The 22,951-nt window shown below is 45.2% G+C and overlaps 1 protein-coding gene across 2 annotated transcripts; it reads right to left on the bottom strand.

Moving 5' to 3' along the window:
* Positions 1–1,660: 1,660 nt before the first annotated feature.
* Positions 1,661–21,273, bottom strand: LOC134219975 (uncharacterized). 2 transcript variants are annotated; one of them, XM_062698892.1, is made up of 3 exons: positions 21,102–21,273; positions 2,555–3,295; positions 1,661–2,490 (listed from the first exon to the last, which is right to left on the bottom strand). In XM_062698892.1, the coding sequence occupies exons 1-3, from the start codon at positions 21,135–21,137 to the stop codon at positions 2,065–2,067; spliced, it is 1,203 nt and encodes a 400-aa protein (XP_062554876.1). In that variant the 5' UTR covers positions 21,138–21,273; the 3' UTR covers positions 1,661–2,064. The 2 variants fall into 2 exon arrangements, with proteins under 2 accessions (XP_062554876.1, XP_062554875.1); XM_062698891.1 differs by lacking the exon at positions 21,102–21,273 and adding an exon at positions 10,555–11,133.
* Positions 21,274–22,951: the final 1,678 nt, after the last annotated feature.

Below are 22,951 nucleotides of genomic sequence, written 5' to 3'. Positions count from 1 at the left end.
TTTGGTCAGGAGCTGGTCAGCAGCAAGAACCAAAAAAATAGGTAGAGAAACGGGGTCGGACCACTTAGTTTGTTGTACGAACGTCGATTGGATGGAAGGACATGAATTGAATCAATAATTGTTTTGGATGCAAGAAGCTCAGGAAGACTGCCTCAATGTTGGGTGGCGCGAGGAGATTAGCAAGGCGAATATCAGCTAGTGTACACAACCTCGCTTGTACGAAATAGCTACTTGTCGTTTAATTAATAGAGAGCTGTAGCTGCTGGAAAAAGTATCAGACAGTAGCCGTCCATTGAGTAGTCTAGAGGAATTTAATATTTTTTGTGAAGGTGTTCTATTAACTATCTCCGATATTTTCATGTCTGTTCCTCTCTTACTAATTTAATAATAAGATGATATCGATTGCGTATCACAAGGTTCTTACCTTGGCTACATGCATGAGCCTACCAAATAAACGAGCTTGGAAAAAATCATGTCTGATGGGAGGTTTAAAAATATAATATGAGTTTATCACCTAAGTTGGGTTTTGCGTTCAAAACAAATAACTTTTGTAAGACGAAAATTACACTGTTTGCGAACCGGAAATGAAACAGTATATTTTGTCCCGGGTATCCCGGGATTTTCGGGATTTAAAAAATAATATCCCGGGAATCGGGAAATCCCGAATTTTCCTAAATCCCGGGATTTTTTGTCCCGGGGTGTCCCAGGATGGAAACTCTATCTCACAGTTCCATGTGTACGGCCATGGAAACAAAAGGCTTCGATCAAAGTATAATTGAGTGGATGGAAGCAATGCTTATGGATGTGTTTGAAGTTGTTGAAGAATTTGTTTACCTTGGAACGCTTGTGACATGTGACAATGACGTTTCCCGTGAAGTGAAAAGACGTATTGCTGCTGCGAATAGGGCCTTCTTAGGATTACATAACCAGCTTAGGTCCCGCAACATGCAGACGGAAACGAAATTTCCTCTATAAAGCTCTGATTCTACCAGTGGGCCTTTATGGGCGACTGAGGAGTGCCCCTTCCTAATCAAATATCTGTGGTAACGGATGAAAGTAAGTGCTACTCATATACAATAGTCCAGGCTTGTAATACCTACGAATTGGTGCGAATTGCTCAATGCTAAATCTCGGGTACTTATTCAAAAGGACGTATGTGATTTTGTAAACAAAGATTCAAACGTCGATTTGTCCAATCTGATTGCACTCCCACGCAAACCAACACCACCAACAGGTAGCCGAAGCCTCCCCCTATCTGTCTACGGTGATGGTTTGCGTGGGAGGGCTATCAGACCGGACAAATCGACGTTTGAATCTTTGTTTACAAAATCACATACGTCCTTTTGAATAAGTACCCGAGAAATCATGACTAAATATTATATATAAGTGACCGAAAATGGGCACATTGGTAAATTTTTGAAAATATTATCGGATATCGAGCAAACAAGAAAATTGGACAAATTGTGTGAAATAAAAAAAAATGCAGCTGAGTCACAAAAAATGTCAGAGCTTGACTCCAGATAAGTAGAAATGAAAAATATGTCACTTCACTCGCTGTATACTTGATCTTTTCCGTCAACAATTTTATCTCGTTTTATTGTCTCAGATGAACGTATATTTTTGACGTCTTCGACTATTTTTGAACTCAGTTTTTGTTTAAGTTATCTTCAAGTGCAGTAACGTCATGCCTCTATATTCCACTTGTAGAAGTTAAACTCTCATCTCACTTTCGAATAAGTATGTATTGTTATACTCTACATAAGAAATTATAAAAAAATACACGTCTCGGAAAAAACAAGACTGAAATTCTAATGTATTATAATTGATGTTATAGCTCCAAATTCATATAAAAAGCGAATAGAAATCATTGTCTATACATTTCATGAAATAAAAACGAATGTTGTAGTACCTAACCGTGAACTTGATCAACTCTTCAATTTAATTTCTTCTAGTCACAATGGTTATATTGTACTATGATTAATTATACATAAATATTCTTATCAATCGAATACTGCTGTTTCATAAACCCTGATGATGCGAACACCAACCACACGCTCCACATCCTTAGATCATTCCACCGTCAACTAGCTCTAGCACAATATCCGTCATCTTCCGCCGACAGAGTTCATTCGGCGGCACGTTCAACTCCGGAGGGGTAGACGCAGTCTCCGATCCACTGGCGTACAAATCTGGAGCCTCTTCCGATGAACAGGTACTGATGGGGAGCATATCCATTGCCGTTCCCAGTCCAAACGGAGCATAGCTTCGGAATTCGCTTTCAATCTGCTGCAGGAGATCAGCTTCGTCGATGCAGAGATCCTGGAGTGAGCCAAAAGCTTTGAGAGACTTCACCAGTTGTTGATGGTAGAGACCGAGCCAAATTTGAAGATTGGCCTTTCGCAGTGCTGCGTCGGTGAAACAATAGATCAGGTAAGCTAGGTCCAACGCCAGGGAGCCGTATCGAATCAACTGGAAGTCTAGGAAGCATGTCTGAAAATTGAAATTTATAAATTGTTCGTTTTTTTTAGCTCCGAATCAACAATTATTAACGAACCTCAGTAATCAATCCTTTCTCGTCATGTTTGAAAAGAATGTTATTAGTCCAACAATCGCCATGACAGATGACCGAGAGTTTGGTCTCCCGACTAACCAACTCCACTAAGTTATCAAAGCAATTCTTAACAAATCCCTTCATTTTATCCAAATATTCCGTCTGAGCCGGAATGGTTTGCAATACCATTTGTATAGCATTTTTCGTCAAGATTTCGTAATAATTCTTGTACCACTCAGCATTCTCCTTTGAGAATATGCCCTCGGAAATCTTTGAAGTTAACCTTTTAAACTCATTAGGGTGCTGCAGCTTATAAGCCAAGCTGACCGCGTGAAACTTTGACAGCTCCACCAATATGGCCTTCATCTGCTCCATGCCCAATCCGGTCTGCCGATCCGGCATGGTGAAGCGACGAACCCGCAGATCCTCCAACATCACCAGATCGTTCTGAGCCAGGTAGCACCGTGGTACGGCCGAGAAAATGTGCCCAGCATCCTTGGTCTTACGTTTCTGGAAAGCGCTATACTCCGGCATGACGCAGTTGTAGAACACAACCTCGTTGCGAAAGAGAGCTTCGCTTTTGAAAGCCTCACGTTTGATTTTACAGTCTGGAAGCCGTTTGCAAATAACCGTTCTTTCCCAGCGAAGCTTTTTGGACGCGTCCTTGGGGCGAGTGTAACCTTTCAGAGATATCCGGAACAAAGCTGCAGTATAGTTGTCTCCGCGGCCGGATCCTTTGGCTTCCTGTGAAGGCAAGATGAAGAAATGATTTTATTTTAAAAAGGGTATTTTTCGAATTCAATAAAATATAAAATAAGCAAAGTCGAGTACGAGACACTGAAAACGGACTTACTGTTGAGTTCGTAATACGTATCTGTAAAGCTACAATCAAGTGATGGAGTTAATGGGGTAGTGCCAGTGAAACTTCTTGCTAAGAGTTTTCGCAAGTATTTCGGCTGTTTTCTTTTGTTCGGCTGTTCCCGTTTTCGGGATAGCGTTTGGCAGCAGCAGCTGCGTCGATTCAAGCTCCAGCTCAAGCTCCTGGATTCCGTCGGCAGCCGGAGAACGAAACTGTTCCATCGCACCGGATGAATATTCCTCTGACCTCTATATATGACCTCTGCTTCACTCTACACCTCGGAGCAACTGATGCCGATCTTCTCGCAGCTCGCCACACTGGGCTGCGCGGTTACAAAACCCGTTCCGACCAGATATCTACTCTTGGCATGTTCATCATTGAAAATTGCTGCTAGCGAATACCTATGAAAAAAGGTCAAAAAGACAAAACGTCGAAAAGCACAGACGGTCGACGAAAGAGACAAAAGATCTCTCTCGACCTTTTGTCCTTTTTTACCCTTTGTCCCTTTCGACCTTTTGTTCTTTTCGATCTTTTTCCTGTTTGACGTTTTGTTCTTCGACCTTTTGTCCCTTTTAACCTTTGGTCCTTTTCGACCATTTCAATACAAAATTTTCAAAACGACTTATCTGCTTTCGTAAACAAAGATTCAAACGTCGATCTGACGAATCTGTCTGACCCACACGCACTTCCACCATCTAGAGTCCTATAAGAAGAGTACCGTCATAGTCCACGGGTCTTTCGATGACAATTGACCGCCAGCTAAGGGTTTTGTACTTAGCTGTGCCGAGGGAATGCATTGCCAAGGGGGGTGAAATAATGAGCTAGGCCTTTAATGGAGCCTGTGGGGTAACTGGGCACCCTCTAAGTAATTATCCCTTACCGCGTCATGCTGGGCTCTGGCGTGGTGGACATCTTTTCCCGAGCAACTCGTGGGATCAAAATACAAAAAACCAAGTCAATTCTTCTTCAATTAGTGATAGTAGTGTAGGTGACAACTCCATCGCAAGAGGTGGGTTGTTCAGGTCTCCGCCTAGGAGGTCAGAGGCTATAGTCGACACTTAACCGGTCACATAACCGGCGTGGGTAACTTAACCTTCACCCCGGCTACGCCGGTAGTGGTTATGGACGGCCCATGGCTTGCGAAGGCGATGAACCGCAAACGCGATTGGCTTTCGGCCTTCGAGGTGGAGTCGGAACAGCTGGACGCCATCATCGACTTTGCGTCATCGAAGCATAATATCAGCAAGGACCTTAAGGAGAGCTTGCTGAAACTTCGAAAGTCGATGTTGGACGCCAAGTTGGAGAAGGCGGTCGAGACGGCCAAGTGCGAACCCGTGAAATCTGTGGAGTCGAGGTCTACGCAGACTAAGGCCCAAGAATTCGCGGACTTGGGCAAGGTCGAATCGACCGAGGGCGTGCTAGCGAAGACGGTGGTGCCAAAGTCTACCCAGACTGAGGCTCAAGTATTCACGGGCACGTCGGGGGTGACTGCTTCAACGGAGCAGACACAAAACAGGGGAGACAGTCTCCAGGGGATGAGCTCACTGGGAGCCGCTCCAAAACGCGGAGGGTTACTACCCCGAACAAGGGTAGTGGGGCTGGGAACCTGAACCCCGGCCAGGTACCTCCAAAACCGGGGGAGGAAGAACTTGGAAAGGTCCGTCCACCCAGGAAAGACGGTGGTAAGGGGCTACGGCAGGCTGAGAGCTCTCAGCCGCCCCAGACCAGGGAAATAAAGGGGGATGACGCCTCCTGGACCCTGGTCAAGAACAAGAGGAAACCGAAGACGTCAAGGGCCGAAAAGAAGGCCCAGGCGAATGAGGGTAGCAAGAAGCCTAGGGTAGGCACTAATCGCTCCAGGGGCGATGCCCTAGTCATCACGACGGACGAGGCGTCTTGGAGGCGATGTGGAGTGACGTCAAGCTCGGTGAACTCGGCGCCGATGTACGTCGAATGAGACGCACCCGGACGGGCGAAATGATCCTCGAGCTGATGCGGGGCGTCTCGCAAAAGGGCGCCGCCTACAATAAATTGGCGGAGGAAGTCCTAGGTGACACGGTCAAGGTGAGGGCACTCATGACGGAGGTGAATCAAAGGGTTAAAGACCTGGACGAGATCACCGAAGTCGAAGAGCTCGTCACGGCACTGCGGCGACAGTGTGAAGTGGAGACGCCCACCGCAGCCGTTCGGCTACGGAAAGGTCCTACAGGAATACAGGTAACATTGGTTCGGCTATCTGCAGCGGACGCCTCCAAGGTAGTCAAGTTAGGGAGCGTCAAGGTGGGATGGTCGGTGTGTCCTGTGGGCATATACGAGCAACCCGATGTTTGCTTCAAGTGCCTGGAACCGGGGCACAAGCAATGGGACTGCAAAGGCCCTGACAGAAGCAAGCTCTGTCGACCCTGCGGATTGGAGGGACATAAGGCACAATGCTGCACTAACCCTCCCAACTGTTTGATTTGTTCCAGCAAAGCTGCGAACAGCAAGCACCCCATGGGGGGTTCGAAGTGCCCGGCATTTAAGCGTGCTGCAAAATCACAGTGCAGGTAACGCAGCTAAACCTGAACCACTGTGATGCAGCCCAGCAACTGCTGTGTCAGACAGTTGCTGAATGGGGGACAGATATCGCCATCATAGCAGATCCTTACCGGGTACCCGCCAGGAACGGTAATTGGGTCACCGATGGGTCTTAAATGGCGGTGATATGGACAACGAGGAAATACCCAGTCAAAGAGTTAGTGTCTTCGAGACCAGAGGGCTTCGTCATTGCCAAAGTCAACGGGGTATTATTCTGCAGCTGCTATGCGCCTCTTCGATGGTCGATCGAGCAGTTCGGTCGTATGCTAGATTGTTTGACAGCTAACTTGATGGGGCATAGGCCGGTGGTGATAGCGGGGGACTTCAACGCTTGGGCCATGGAATGAGGAAGCCGATCCACGAATCAACGGGGGCAGATCCTGCTGGAATCACTGGCCATGTTGTATGTGGACTTGGCTAATGTCGGTACCAAAAATACCTACAGCTGGAACGGGGCCGAGTCGATTATCGACGTTACGTTCTGGAGCCCTGGCCAAACGAGTAGTTCGAACTAGAGGGTAGATGATGGCTACACTTACAGCGACCACCTGCCGGTTCGCTACAGTATCGACTATACGACCAGAATTCAGCAGACGAAATAAAGGGCGAGGCCTAGCCCTCGTATGTGGAAGACATCATACTTCGACGACGAGGTGTTTAAGGAAGCGCTCCGCCGCGAGCACAATACTCTCGGTCTGAGTGGTGAGCAGCTGGTAACAGTACTCTCGCGTGCATGCGATGCCACCATGCATAGAAAAGTCCACCCTAGGAATAGGAGGCCACCGGCTTACTGGTGGACTCAAGCAATTTCGAACCTGCGCCGCGCCTGCCTACGGGCAAGGAGGCGGATGCAGCGAGCACGCACAGAAGAGGAGCGTGTTGAACGACGGGTGGAGTTCGTGGCTGCTAGAGCCGCTTTGTAGACTGAGATTAGATCAAGCAAAAAAGCCTGCTTCGAGGGCCTGTGTCAAAGTGCCAACGCGAATCCATGGGGTGACGCCTATAGGATCGTAATGGCCAAGACATGTGGGGCGATGGCCCCTACAGAGCGGTCTCCAGAGATGCTGGAGAGGATCATCGCGGGCGTCTTCCCGCGTCACGACCCAAGTCCCTGGTCTCCCTTTGTGGAGCTGCCAGGGGCCAGTGGCCGACGAGAGGAGAGTAACTGTGGCGGAACTTGCGGGGATTGCACAGTCTCTTAGTGTAGGTAAGGCGCCAGGGCCGAATGGTATTCCGAACCTGGCCATAAAAGCGGCCATTGCTGAGGTTTCCGAGATGTTCAGATCTGTCATGCAGAGATGCCTTGACGAGGGAGTCTTCCCTGAAGCATGGAAAAGGCAGAGCTTGGTCCTATTGCCAAAGGCGGGAGAACCACCGGGGGATCCGTCGGCATATAGGCCAATATGCTTGATACGGCGAGGAAGGTGCTCGAGAAGATCGAAGAAGACGGAGAGTGCGGATGGTCTATCGAGTAACCAGTTTGGCTTCCGAAAGGGTAAGTCGACCGTAGACGCTATCTTGTCGGTTACCAAATCCGCGGAGATAACTATCCAGCGAAGAGGTGGAGTTGACTGCAGCCCACTCGATCGCAATTGTGGAGGAGTGGATGAATTCCAGGAAGTTAAAACTGGCTCACCACAAGACTGAGGTGGTTGTTGTTAACAACCGAAAGTCGGAGCGAGCGTGTTGCACGTACCGTGTTGCACGATGCACTTTGCGTCATTACCGGTATGATGCCTATTGACATCGTTAAAGGTGAAGACATAGAGTGCTTTGACATGCGCGGCACGAGAGGCATCTGTAGGTCTGTCAGGTTGGCCTCAATGGTCAAATGGCAGCGTGCATGGGACAGTTCCACTAAGGGTAGATGGACACATAGGTTGATAGGTACGTGGGTCAAGAGATCACTTTCCATCTGATCCAGGTCCTTACAGGCCATGGTTGCTTCAGACAGTATCTACATCGGGCGAGGCCGAGTGTCCGGTGTGAGCAGGTTTAGAGGAAACTTGCTTGCCACATGTGGTCTGGACACTACCCAGAACAACCTAGTCCAGAGGATGTGTAAAGATGAAGTTGGCTGGAACGCCGTTTTATCGGCTATCGTCCAAATCCTCTCGGAGCTACACAGAAAGCGCGTGGACTCGAGAAATGGCTATTTCAGGCGCAAATAAGAGGTGGTCCAAGAATTCGGAGTCGGCTTCATGGTTCATGCCGGTGCCTTGTGGTCGAACTCAATCCTTTTATCGAACAAGTGGCCACGCGAAGAACAACATGGTCGGTCAACCGGGCGGGTTCTGAGCCCAAGGACGGAAAGGGGTCCTCGTCAAGGCTGTGGCAGGCGTAAACACCGCGTCGGCAATTCCCTCTGTGTGATGGCGAATTGGCCCTGTCGTAGAGAGGTCAATTTGGGGTGCACGCAGCATCATCATTCTTGATACTCGCCGTGCAGAGGGAAGCAGGCGCGTAGTCGACCCTTCCCACCTTCCGAGGACACAGGGCGTGGTAAGGCCACCTGGAAAGCCGGCAATGCGCTGGCAAGATACCATGATGTACTTCTAAAAAAGCAAGTCACGATGTTCGGTGCTGCAAGGACACGCAGCTAACCTCGAGGGTGCGTTGTGCACTGGCCCCCTTTGAAGCATTACTTTCTGGTTGTACCGAAGGGACGATGGGCTTGGCGGCAATGGAAATGGTTTAGCGGGTCGGGGATGTAGTTCTGCCTCCCTCATTTGCTGTTGGAGATAGTCCCTAATCACGCACTTCCTGGACGTCCAACCCAGGAAGTTTGATAAGCAGATCCCTTATCCATTGCAATTGCTTAGGAAGAAAAAAAAACACACACACACACACCTCAATTCGTCGAACTAGTCGATTGGTATATAATACTATGGGTCTCCAGGCCTTCTATAAAAAGTTTGGTTTTGGTACGACCATATAGCCTTGTTGCGTATAATTTGTTTCTATATGCAAAGTGATTCTAGTCTAGATTCAGAAGACGATCAATGCGACTCTCCAGCGCCAGTATGCAGGATTCCATCCAGGAGAGGGTACACGAAGTACAGGAGTCCCTTTTCTCAGTTTTCATTGATCACGAAAAAGCTTTCGACCGTCTCAATCACGAAACCATGTGGGGTGCCCTGGGACGCCGGCGGAGTTCCTGAGAAAAGCATCAGCCTCATCGAAGCACAATACAAGACCTTTTCGTATAGAGGGCAGCATAACGGGGCCTTGCCCCGATCCCATCCTAATCATAACTGGTGTCAGGCAAGGATGTATTCTATCACCACTACTGTTCCTCATCAATCCGCCTTCCTCATCAATCATAAGAGAATGTCGAAAGCTACCAATATTTTGGTAGAGAAATGGTGTCAGGTGGCCGGACCAAGATAAACATAGGCACACGGATCTAAAAGCAATGACTACCTTTGTGAGTTTAAGAAATATCTGAAATACAGGCAGATAAGTGAACGCACTGAAGTCCGAATTCTTTGTCACCAGAGTGTGGAGTCCGGAAATGGCCACCCGCCAATTCACTAGTTAGCTAGCGGATTCTATTCGATGCCCACGTCCTGCTCGTGCGGTGGTCTATAACCGAAAGAGGCAGAGTCAGATAGCAAACGATAGCAACCGAAATTTGGGAACCGAAGTGGTGCTGCTGGGTCGGCGCACCTTACGTAGGGGCGGAAACGAAATCAGTAAATTCACATTAGACTGGAACATAGCCAGAAACCGGCGAGTATTTAAAACGAGGTTAAACCGATAGTGGCATCATTCATACTATAATACCAAACCGGGTTGAGACAATGAATATGACAGGGGTGGAAACTCAGTCATTCCCCTGGCGGAGCAGTTGGTGGGATAATGCGCCCACCCGTGGTACATCGGAGGTAGAACGCCCTAGCAAAATCACGTTAAGCGCATATCCTATCCTCTCGGGTTGACCAAATTCTCATAGCTATTTTATGTTCGTGATTAATTTTTCCTCCACCCCGCCTAGTATAAGCATGTGTTTCATAGATGGAAAGCAATGCTAAAATCGATAAAAATGGGGGGGGGGGGTAACCTTCAGCAGGGTCTTGCTTTGTAGCCAAGCATCTTACCGCACGGCTTAGGAAGGCCTCTTAGACCTTTTTAAACCCACTTGCGACAAAATACATGGCCCACACTTAATAGTAATCAACTGCAATTTAAGTTTTACCTTTTTCTTCTTGGATATAAACTCAATACATCCTCCACTAGAACATTGCTGCCGTGCACTTCCACAGTTGATAACTGCAAGAATTCTAAGGCGAGTTACCATTTTAGCATTCGTATATCATGAGGCTAACAAGCCTACTTGGCCTACTTGGGACAAAATGCATGAAACATACCCCCACCCATTGCCCGAGCCTCACAAAATTGTCAAACCAAATTTAATGGACGAAAACATCCATTCATAACTTTTTTTTCTCATATAAGCTGGCCTATGATATGTATTGTCTTTCTAAAAACTTAAATTATAATGGACAAAAAGACATTCCCGTCAGATTTCTACTATGCTGAAACTCTAATTCATGCAACCACTCACTTCATATGAATCAATAACCAGATCCGGTTCATGTTTCACGAAAATTTTCTGCAACATTTGTAAATCCATTTTAGATGTCGAGGACACAATCTCTTCGTTGTCACTGTCATTAACACCCATTTTCATAGATTTATAGTTTGCACCGCCCTGGATAGTATTTTTCAAGTTTGGAATAAAATCTTCCTCCACTTCACACTAGCCGGAACAATTTTCTTTGCATTTAATCACCACTGATGCTGATTCACCAGTTCCACAATGACGTTTACTGTACTGACCAACAGAGTTATGTGATACATTTCCTGACCATCTCACTATATTGCCGGAATCAGATGTTTTCTCTTCTCGCAATCCAGCATATAGCTCCCCATTGACACAGGATCCCAGTCACTCACACCACCACACACGCGAGGAAACGCAGTATCGATTTTTCCCCATATCTGTCTGGCCGTCAGAAACGGGAAAAGAAAATCCTCGCTTTCAACTCGTGCCACGTGTTTCGCTTTCCCGAAAAGAAAGATTCAACCGTCCCGACCGCGTGCAAGTGCACTACTGAATATGTGGCGGCGGAGTAGAAGTAGAACCTCTCAATGATGGACCACCATCACCGCAATTGTGAACGAGCAATTTAAATATTGTCGAATAGGTAGTCAGCCAGCAGAATCAGCTTCAAATGATTTAGCGGGGTTGTTTATATGTATAGTTGTAGCAATCAACAGGCATCATGGGATTGTGTACTCGAAGGATCATTCACTGTTGGCGGACAGCTTTGCAAATATGTTAGAATATTGTCAAGCAATTACGACCCTTCCTTGAGTACCTATAGTACCCACATCTGCGCAGGATAACCCAGATAACATCTTTTTACAACATTTGAAGGACATTGAAGCTAAGAACAAAATTTTATCAAAATAAGTTTTGAATATCACAATTTGTTAAAATTATGTTAAGTTTCGGTTATGCTTTTCTAGTCGGGTTACCCGGTGTTTCAGACAGGGGGCTCAATTGTCACAAGTTTGCCCTTTGATCCTCTTTGATCTAACCGTATTTTCTATTCCCTCTCGCCACGGCGCATAACACTTGATTCGGATTTTTTATTGGTCGCTATTATGTTATGTTTTGCTTTATCAATGCTGCTGTGAATTCTTGAATGTAATATGAAGTATAAACAAATTACAACAACGATACCGGTCAAAGGCGACCAACGTCATTGCAAGAGCATCGTAGAAGACACTGGATTTCGGAGTTTTGAAAACAGCTTGCGCGTGTAGACGATGGACCCGGACCGCTGATAGATGAGATTGATTCAATTTATTTTACAGCCCCGATCAACGCCACCGACCGTCATGAATCTCCATAAACGAGGCCCTATTTGTCAATCTAAATTGAGTTAAATAAATGCATTTCAACACAGAGCAAGACGGCAGAGAATTGTATTACAGGGCGTGTTTGCTGTTCATGTACAGTGGATAAATAGATGAAGTACAATATTACATTTCCAGATTGTTTAAGGACACTGTGGCTCCCGTGGGTTATTATTTTATTTTCTCAGATTAAGGCCGGAATGGCCTGTGCAGTGGTCTGGACGGCCCATGGCGGCATGTCATTAACCACGCAATCTGCGGAGGGTCCGCAAATCGTCCTCCACCTGATCGATCCACCTTGCCCGCTGTGCACCTCGCCTTCTTGTTCCCGTCGGATCGTTGTCGAGAACCATTTTCACCGGATTACTCTCCGACATTCTGGCTATGTGTCCGGCCCACCGCAGTCTTCGGATTTTCGCGGTATGAACGATCGATGGTTCTCCCAACAGCCGATGCAACTCGTGATTCATTCGCCTCCTCCACGTACCGTCCGCCATCTGCACCCCATCATATATGGTACGCAGCATTTTCCTTTCGAAAACTCCCAGTGCGCGTTGGCATCGTCCAGGTCTCGTGTCCGTGGAGAGCTCCGGTCTAATAAGCATTTTGTCAGTTTCCCTAGTAACATTTTGGTTTTATGAATGTTTCATAACACTCTTGAAGAGTAAATTATGTTCTTCAAGAGCGTTATAAAACTTAAAATGTTACTTGGGTTGTCAGTCAGTTTGGTATGGCGGCGTATTCTATTCGATCGGAGCGTTTTGCGGAGTCCAAAGTACGTACGATTTCCTGCCATGATGCGTCTCCGAATTTCTCTGCTGGTATCGTTATTGGAGGTCACCAGTGAGCCCAAGTACACGAATTCTTCAACTACCTCGATTTCGGCAACACTAATACAAACTCGTGGTGGGTGCTTACGTTGTCCTCTCTTAAGCCTCTTCCTATCATGTACTTCGTCTTCGACGTGTTGATGACTAGTCCAATCCGTTTAGCTTCGCTTTTCAGTCTGATGTAGGCTTCCTCCATCCTCTCAAAGTTACGTGACATAATATCAATGTCGTCGGCGAAACCAAATAACTTGACGGACTTCGTGAAAATCGTACCACTCGTGTCAATTCCTGCCCTTCGTATTACTCCTTCCAAAACGATGTTGAATAGCAGACACGAAAGACCATCACTCAAACTACGCGCATCACCCGATCCATCGTCGCCTTGATCAAAAGATATTTTAGTTTACTAGATAAAGATTGTCGCTACTGTTCCCTTTGTTCTGCTGTCCGAAACATGTGTGGTACATACCTGTCAAATCGTATGGATTTTCCATCTTTGACATTTAGCTCCCCTATCCTCGCCAGCAAAAGATGTTCCGGACAGCGACGACAGCGACAATCTTTATCTAGTAACTAAAATATCTTTTCCTTGATCAGCCGTATCAGCTTATCCGGAAATCCGTTTTCGTGCATTAGCTGCCATAGCTGGTCCCGATCGATTGTATCACACTGATCTGCGATAGAGCGTTCACCCATAAATCCCGCCTGATGCTGCCCCACGAACTCTCTTGCAATTGGTGTTAGTCGGTGGCTTAAAATTTGGGAGAGAATCTTGTACGCGGCGTTCAGCAATGTGATTACGCGGTAGTTGCTGCAATCCTGCTTATCGCCCTTTTTGTAGATGGGACACACGACACCTTCCATCTACTACTGCGGCAGAACCTCATCCTTCCAAACCTTGGTAATGACCCAGTGCAGCGAGTCTTTTCTGTTCCGCGCCCGTTTGTATCGTGCCTCGTGCGCCCTCGTGCGGTGTTGCAGCAACCTCGTCCATGCTGCATTTTACTCCCCAACTGACTTCTCACATTCGCCGTCATTTCAGTCGTTTCTCTGATCCGGGGGAACCGTGCCTAATGGAGCGGTTGCGGTGCTTCCAATGGCGGATCGAATATCTTGCCAGCCATCTTCAAAAGACGCTGCGCCGAGCTGCTCTTCCGTTGGGAGTGCCACTTCCAGCTGCTGCGCGTAGTCTTGGGTAGGGATCCCTAGTCTTGGGCTAGTCTACCGTCTTGAAGCTACCCAATGTTAAGCCGCGGTGGACGACTACGACGCGTGTTGTAAATCATCGATAGTTTTGAGCGCAGACATACTGCAACCAGTGGCGTAGCCAGAAAATTGGTCTAGGGGGGTTTTGCGAAAAAAAAAATTTCAAAAACAAAATTTCTTCTAAAAAATATGTTCCTGGGAGGGGGGTTATGTCCATTTTTATTGGCAAAAATCCATAGATTTTAGTTATGATGTATATAAGCGCACACATAACTATTCTTCACGAAAACCACTTATAAAATATATAGAGACATAAATTTTATGTGTGGTCACGAATAAGCAATAAGGGTCTGTTCAAATATTACGTAACGCAATAGGGGGTGGGGGTTGTTTTATTTTTGTTACGATTTGTTATGCAAAATATAGGGGGTCGTCCTTCGAGAAATTGTTACTCGTAACAATGAGAATTTATTTTTTATTTTTCCAAAAAATGGTTGTTGTCTTCAAAATAGCATAAAATACACAAAAAATAATAATTTATTTTATCGTGGTTCAAATCCTACCAAAAACAAGATTTTTAAAAAAAAAAAATTATTTGTTACGCGTTACGCGTGGGGGTGGGGGGTATAGTTCTAAATTTTGTTACAGATTGTTACGAGGGGGTGGGGGGTTCTTAAAAACAATGTTTTTCGCGTTACGTAATATTTGAACAGACACTAATTTGATTTATGTGTGGATCCATATCGATTATATTAGGGTGGCGCTATTGCAAAAATGTACCGGGACACATATATTTTTTATTTAGTCTACATCTAAACAGATAACACTGAATCAACAATTTGATGCCACAATACACGGTTCGAGGCCGCCTCTCTTTATCCTCGAATACGCCCCACGCTTGCCAAGTCGTTTTGCACCTGGTCTGCCCATCTCGCACGATGCGCTCTACGCCGTCTCGTACCTGCCGGATCGGAAACGAACACCATCTTTGCAGGGTTGCTGTCCGGCATTCTTGCAACATGACCTGCCCATCGTAACCTTCCGGCTTTAGCTACCTTCTGGATACTGGGTTCGCCGTAGAGTTGGGCGAGCTCGTGGTTCATTCTTCGCCGCCACACACCGTCTTCTTGAACACCGCCAAAGATGGTCCTAAGCACTCGTCTCTCGAATACTCCGAGTGCTTCCCAAGCAACCAGAAGTTCGGATAAGAAGGGCTATTTTGGCTTAATCAGCTCTCATTTTAAGTAATTTTTTGTATGTAACAGTTCCGTTAAGTTGTGAACTTTAAAGTTCCGTTAAGGATGCTTGGAACTTGATGTGAACCATAGTGAACCAATTAGTTCGGTTAAGAGTAAATTTAAGTAAAATCTGAACTTCTGGTTGCTTGGGTTGCAAGTCCTCCTCGAGCATTGTCCATGTTTCATGTCCGTAGAGGACAATCGGTCTTATTAACGTCTTGACACATTTGGTGCGGTGGCGAATCTTTTTTGACCGCAGTTTCTTCTGGTGCCCAAAGTAGGCCCGACTTCCACAGATGATGCGCCTTCGTATTTCACGACTAACATTGTTATCAGCCGTTAGCAAGGATCCGAGGTAGACTAATTCCTCGACCACCTCGAAGGTATACCCGTCTATCGTAACACTGCTTCCCAGGTGGGCCCTGTCGCGCTCGGTTCCGCCCACAAGCATGTACTTTGTCTCTGACGCATTCACCACCAATCCAAATTTTGTTACTTCACGTTTCAGGCGGCTGTACAGTTTTGCCACCTTTGCAAATGTTCGGCCGACAATGTCCATGTATCCGCGAAACAAATAAATTGACTGGATCTGTTGAAAATCGTACCCTGGCTGTTACACCCGGCTCTCCGCATGACACCTTCTAGCGCAATGTTGAACAACAGACACGAAAGTCCATCACCTTGTCTTAGTCCCCGGCGCGATTCGAACGAACTGGAGTGTTCGCCCGAAATCTTCACACAGTTTTGCACACCATCCACCGTTGCTTTGATCAGTATGGTAAGCTTCCCAGGGAAGCTGTTCTCGTCCATAATTTTCCATAGCTCTACGCGGTCTATACTGTCGTATGCCGCCTTGAAATCAACGAACAGATGATGCGTTGGGACCTGGTATTCACGGCATTTTGAAGGATTTGCCGTACAGTAAAGATCTGGTCCGTTGTCGAGCGGCCGTCAACGAAGTCGGCTTGATAACTTCCCACGAACTCATTCACTAATGGTGACAGACGACGGAAGATGATCTGGGATATCACTTTGTAGGCGGCATTAAGGATGGTGATCGCTCAAAAGTTCTCACACTCCAGCTTGTCGCCTTTCTTGTAGATGGGGCATATAACCCCTTCCTTCCACTCCTCCGGTAGCTGTTCGGTTTCCCAGATTCTGACTATCAGTTTGTGCAGGCAAGTGGCCAGCTTTTCCGGGCCCATCTTGATGAGCTCAGCTACGATACCATCCTTAGCAGTCTCTTTATTGGTCTTTAGCTGTTGGATGGCATCCTTAACTTCCCTCAAGGTAGGGGCTGGATGGCTTCCATCGTCCGCTGAACTGACGTAGTCATCTCCTCCGCTGCCTTGACCTTTACTGCCTGTACTCTCAGCGCCATTCAAATGTTCCTCGTAGTGCTGCTTCCACCTTTCGATCACCACACGTTCGTCCGTCAAGATGCTCCCATCCTTGCGTGTTTCTTGAGAACGGCACAGCTGTTCCATCTCCTCGCACTCCGCTTCTTCCAGGCGGCGTTTCTTCTCCTGAAAAAGGCGGGTCTGCTGTCTCCGCTTCCGTCTACCGTTCCACGTTCTGCCGGGTACCTTGCTGCAGCGCGACCGCCCGCGCTGCGTCCTTCTCCTCCAGAATCTGTCTGCACTCTTCGTCGAACCAATCGTTTCGTCGACTTCGACCCATATACCCATATAATTGGTGATTAAGTGTGTGCGTGTGCTCCCGATGAAGTTGAGAGATTTGCAGTTCCACGAACCGAGTTTCCAATCGCTAGTCCCTTTTCGTCGCAGTGGTCTTCGCCGATGGTTCCGGTCCGTACTCTCTTGTTGATTGTTCGTTGCGTGAGTTTTTTTTTTTTGGCTGGCTTGCAGGGCCTGACACCAAACCCCCTAAATTCCCGGAGGACCATTCCTCCTTATTTCCGGTGGACCATGGTGCACAGTTTCACTTAGAGTCCCTCGCTCGTTCTTAAAAACAATGTTTTTCGCGTTACATAATATTTGAACAGACCCTAATTTGATTTATGTGAGGATCCATATCGATTATATCATTTATTATCAATTCATTGCAAAGTCGAGTTATAGCCGCTAACGAAGTTGGATTTTTCTCACAATCCATACGTTAAACCTAACTTCGGAAGTGGTGCGCTGTTTTCATTTGGTGATGTGCTATACTACAGCGGACCACTTCCGAAATTAGGTTTAACGTACACGGTTAGATTACTTTACCCATTAATGGGTACTACAGTCGCGATTCGCTGGTTGGGCCACGACCTCGGCCCAACTAACGAATTCGGTTTTTTAGTTGGGCCAACTGACAGCCATTTGAACACGTGTACAGTCGCGATTCGCTGGTTGGGCCACGACCTCGGCCCAACTAACGAATTCGGTTTTTTAGTTGGGCTAACTGACAGCCATTTGAACACGTGTATTTCGACTTGAACATCACACATGATGTCCAGTGACGCCCAATCCCGTTTTCCGTGTTTACATTGAATTTTGACGTACGGTTGCTTTTTAGTTGGGTCATGGCCCAACCAGCGGAGGCCCAACTAAAAAGTGACCCAAGTATTAGGATCCCAACCAGCGAATCCCGACTGTATTTCGACTTGAACATCACACATGATGTCCAGTGACGCCCAATCCCGTTTTCCGTGTTTACATTGAATTTTGACGTACGGTTGCTTTTTAGTTGGGCCATGGCCCAACCAGCGGAGGCCCAACTAAAAAGTGACCCAAGTATTAGGATCCCAACCAGCGAATCCCGACTGTATTTCCACCGTGAAAAATTCACCCATTGTCTTGAAAAAGTGCCACTACCCATTTTTCACGGTGGGAATAATATTCGACATAGTTGTTTCATAAGGGCCGAAGTCGCAAATTTAAACAAATCGAGTTTATGACATAAATCGAACCTCCTGGAAATGTACTGTATGTAGCATATTAAAAATAGTACAAAATGTTGTTTTTTGCTGTAAAAACAGAAAAATACAAAAGGGCGATATTGCACTTCTGTTGGAATTTTTTTTTTTTTTGTGCGATTGCGCCCCGTTCTCTCCATGGCAGCAAAGGGGCTAAACTGTGTTTCATTTTTGCATTATGACACTTCGCTCTTGCACCAAAAACACATGTGAGCAAAAGGGCTAAACGGTACTTTGAAAACACAACGGGGCGATGCAAACAGGCGATATTGACAAATAGGTTGACAGCCGGGCGTGAAATTTGGGCGAAAAGGATGTTGTCAAAAACATTATGGCGCATTTCTGAAGGGCGCAAGTGTACACTGTTAGAAAAAAAGGACGACTAGTTCTTTAATCATATTTTCAAATCGAAATCAATCCAAAGTAAATTTTATTTATATGGGGCTTCAATGATTAGATGTGGATGTAACATGTCATGGAACATTGGAACCCATTTTTCTCCAATCGAGCTCATTGCGACATTGGCCCTTATGAAACAACTGTGTCGAACATCAACAATAACATAGTACCCATTAATGGGTAAAGTCATCTAACCGTGTATGGATTGTGAGATAAATCCAATTTCGATAGCGGCTATAATTCGGTTTTCTACTGAATTAATAATAGGGTGGCGCTATTGCAAAAATGTACCGGGACACATATATTATATCATATATAGTTATTTTTTGATAATTTGAAGTGCAAGTATTAAAATCTCAACCAGCGAATCCCGACTGTAATTAACTTTGTTGAGTTTTGTTTTACTTTCGTTTGAGTAGATTAAATCGCGTGATTTTTGAAAACGTCGTAAGTCCAAATGAGAAACTCTCTTTTATTACGCTCTCTCTTGCTAATGTAAAGACCCGCCGAATGACCAGCCGAACAGTCGCGTCCCTCGTGCAGCCGCATGCCCGAACACGTCTGCCCTGCGTGACGTCTATAACTCCACTGACCCAATGCACCATGCACCAATAAGCCATGTGTACGAACGCACACATGCGTGGGTATGATCACGCCATCCGAGGGAGTATACACTGGTGCTTGTGATGTACATTTGATATGACCGTTACATCTCTCCCTTTTTTTAGAACCTTGTGCCATTGTACAATTACATGTACATTACATGGATCCTTATGTCTATAGTTCAAAATACATAACACACATATCATACAAAACCTTAAATCACCACATAACATCTCAGAATGTTTTGTGACAATTGCGATGCATACATATATCAGGTGACTCACCAAATGTTCACAGTCATATAAAGAACCTCGCGAAAGTCTTTCTACTAAACATGTAATCTGCATGGGTAAATTCGAACACTTTTTCTTTGCTCAGCTTTCCTTCCTTGGCCATCAATGTTTTTCGTCATTCAAAGCATCCAGTCACATACCCAATCAGAATATACAATACACACGACAATTCGATTTCACACCGAATGATTCGTAAAAAGTGCCTAACAACAATCTTACACAAATATATCTTAATTCAGTTTATTAGATGCACAATTATTTTTTGCCAACTCATTGTACAACACATAACAAACAACCAAATGAAATAGCACTTCAAGAGAAACGCATCAGCACCACGTGCAATTCTTTTTATTTAAAGAACTCCAAAGAGCAGTTGAACACTGTTCATAAGCGCTGAACATGTATACACTTATTTCCTCCAACAACTCAATGGTTCCAAATCATCGACATAGTAGGCATCGATTCTCTTCAGGTTTCCTGATCTATCCTTCACCATTATTTGAGGTAACCCAAATAACACTTCTGATTCTCAAACGGTACCAGCATAAACCCTCTAATGCAAAGTTACTGCTACAGGTACATTGTAATCCACTGTACTACTCGATATTCAATATCATTCCCTTCAAGTCCTGGTTCATCCTGCAACTGTCACTCTGTATCAAATACTTCAGGTCTTCTTCTCTCTTTGCAACTGCATCCCCCACTGGAACTATTTGTTTGCATTTGTGTATCACGTGGCTAGCACCATGGTATTCCGTATCTGAGGAGTTCAACAAAGTGTCCCATCCAAGAATTTCATTTAACATGATCTTGATTTGAAGCCGCACAGGCTAAAGCAGGCTTAAACACCAAAAGAAAACGAATAACTTCAGCAGGATACCTAACGACGAAGTTGTCATATAGAACTAAGACGCGATGATTATAATTCCATACAGATGTGATTTACTTTTTTTTTTCAACTTTATTTTCGTGATTTTTTATTTAGGGTATAAGTTCATCACGGAATTTGCTTAAATTTATTTTGCCTCGTATACCTGTCATTGAATAAACCCACAATATCCATGGCCGGATCGAAATATGAAGTTGATCTTTCCGGGTTAGATATATTTCGCCATTGCTGACAGATTAACCGATGATTCTTATATGATGAACTGACCACCCAAAAGGTCTGTGTATAACACCCCACCATATCAAACGAGTATCGTTCAATCTACCACATTCTATAGTGATTTGTTGCCCAGACCAAGTCCGGTTCTCTAACAACATGGACACAATAGGTTGTTCCAGCCAGCCTCCCACCCATGCCAAACATAACCATCCCTAGGATCAACCATTCCCTGCCGCCCAACTCCTATGCGTTGGCCACTCATACATTTAAACCTTGTTCAATTCCTGAGTGGGGATTAGGAAACAGCACAACTCATAGCTAATGAAATCAAATACACTTCATAATGGAACACTAGAACAATTCAAAACCCTCTCAAAATAAAAATGACTCATCATTCAGAAAATAACTCTCTAACACCTGGTTCGTGGGTAGATCCCTTTAACAAACAGTTTAACAGTTAATTTCACAAGAAGCATGCACTTGGCAAACAAACCGTGGACGAGCCTATCGAGGCCTATGGAATCAATCCTACAAAAACTCCAAACATCATAAATCACAATCATAAAACAAGTTATACCGATGTTACTCTCACCATACGATCAACCACACTTCCCCTGGCATCCACCATTCTCTCAGCGATGTCACAACTTTTCCCCCACGACGCCCAGCAGAGCTCAGCAGTACACAAATTCAGTCAAATCCACACATACACTCATTGAGCCTGTTCCCGGCCGCAACTGAACCGTGCCACAACTGCGCACAAAAACCGATTCCCAAGCCAGACACGATTTATAATCAAACTTGCGAACGCCAAACATTGGCTCAACTATGAAGGGTAATTTCCCTTCCCGCCTGAGCAAAACACCCATTACAACAGCAGCCAATCACAATCCCGGAATCCAAACAATGAAGATCAAATCATCCGCACAACGATCCAAAATGTTGTACCATCAACTCCTAAACGAAACATCAACATCTATAGTACCATAATTTCACAAAACACAACGTATTGAATCATGTTGCATGTTTGTGGAAGGACTCCCGTGGTATACCACACAAAATGCAAGTACTCCCGATTTTCACATAACTTCTAATACGCATAAATCAACACTGCATTGAACTCTTCTCATTATCACTCCTACAATGTGGGAAATACTATTACATCCTCACAAAGGAAAGATTACCTTTGAAAAAAATCACAAACACTGCGCGAAGCAGTACTGCACGCGATCAATCCAAATCTTCTGCAATATCCCAGTACTAACGAAGCATACTCACATCACTGTGGAAACACGGAACACATCCATATTCTCGCTGTTATTTATCCACTTCGTCAACCTACGTAGACTAGTCTGCACGCGAATTGCACTACTACTTTCCATAAAACCTCTCAAATTGCTCGAGACATCATTCATGTTCCACAAAGCATCCCAAATTAACGAAGTGTACACATTATGCACGCATGTCTCTGCCTTACCCTAAGCCTCTCAATACTACATGAAGCATTTCCACTTCTACGATTCATTTATTAAAATTTCGTAAAGCATCCAGACTTCTGCACATCTTTTTTCAAAATTATACCTGTACATCGCACGAAATATCTCAATTTTTACCAATCATTCATCAAAATTGCACGAAGAATCTCCTCATTACTAGAAACATCCATTTACATACGGAGCCTCTGACTGTTCCACGCATCACCCTCTTAATGCACGAAGCATCTTCTCATTCCATGATGCATCGCTCTACTGCATGAAACGTCGCACTACATAAAGATCCGCTCATTGCACGAAGCATCTAAAATTTTATAAATCTTTTCCTAAAATAGCACGAAGCGTCTTCTCATTGCATGAAGCACCTCTCCAATTCATCCTCCTATTGCACAAAGATCCTCTCATTGCACGAAGCATCCTAAATTTCATCAATCACCTTTCATAATAGTACGAAGCATTTCTGTTTTTTCCAAAGCATCTCCTCATTGCACGAAGCTCGCTATTTATTGTGCAAAGCTTATCATTACTGCATCAAGCCTCTCTTTATTGCACGAAGCATCTCTAATATCTCAAGCACGAAGCATCTCCTTCTTGCACAAAGCCTTTTGATACCGCTCTAAAGTATTTGAACCTCTCATAAAGTGTTAAGCTACAATGCACAATGCATCTATATTTCGTACATCTTTTCCAACACAGCGCAAGACATTTTCTAATTATACGAAGCAATTCTATAATGCACGAAGCAACAACCGATAGTACACACAATCTAAAGTAAACACATGTATTCTACATTTCGTCATGATTATTTAGTGTCATCTACTGCGGAACTTGAAACATCAGCGTCGAAACATATACGTTCATCCAGACATAAATACAATAATGGTGCTTCGCTAAACGAATTAAAACTCAGCAATACAATATAAATTCAAAGACAAAATTCACATTACTC

This window comes from Armigeres subalbatus, chromosome 3, assembly GCF_024139115.2.
Source record: "Armigeres subalbatus isolate Guangzhou_Male chromosome 3, GZ_Asu_2, whole genome shotgun sequence".
Taxonomy (NCBI): domain Eukaryota; kingdom Metazoa; phylum Arthropoda; class Insecta; order Diptera; family Culicidae; genus Armigeres; species Armigeres subalbatus.
Note: the sequence above shows the minus strand (reverse complement) of the source record. Positions and strands in the feature narration are given on the sequence as shown.

What these genes read in the sequence shown, in the direction of transcription:
- LOC134219975 (XM_062698891.1), bottom strand. Translation starts at nt 10,680, where the DNA reads ATGAAAATGGGTGTTAATGACAGTGACAACGAAGAGATTGTGTCCTCG. An exon ending in TGGTTATTGATTCATATGAA is followed by an intron (nt 3,296 to 10,554) that starts GTGAGTGGTTGC and finishes TTGCCTTCACAG; the next exon opens with GAAGCCAAAGGATCCGGCCG. An exon ending in AGAAAGGATTGATTACTGAG is followed by an intron (nt 2,491 to 2,554) that starts GTTCGTTAATAA and finishes TTCAATTTTCAG; the next exon opens with ACATGCTTCCTAGACTTCCA.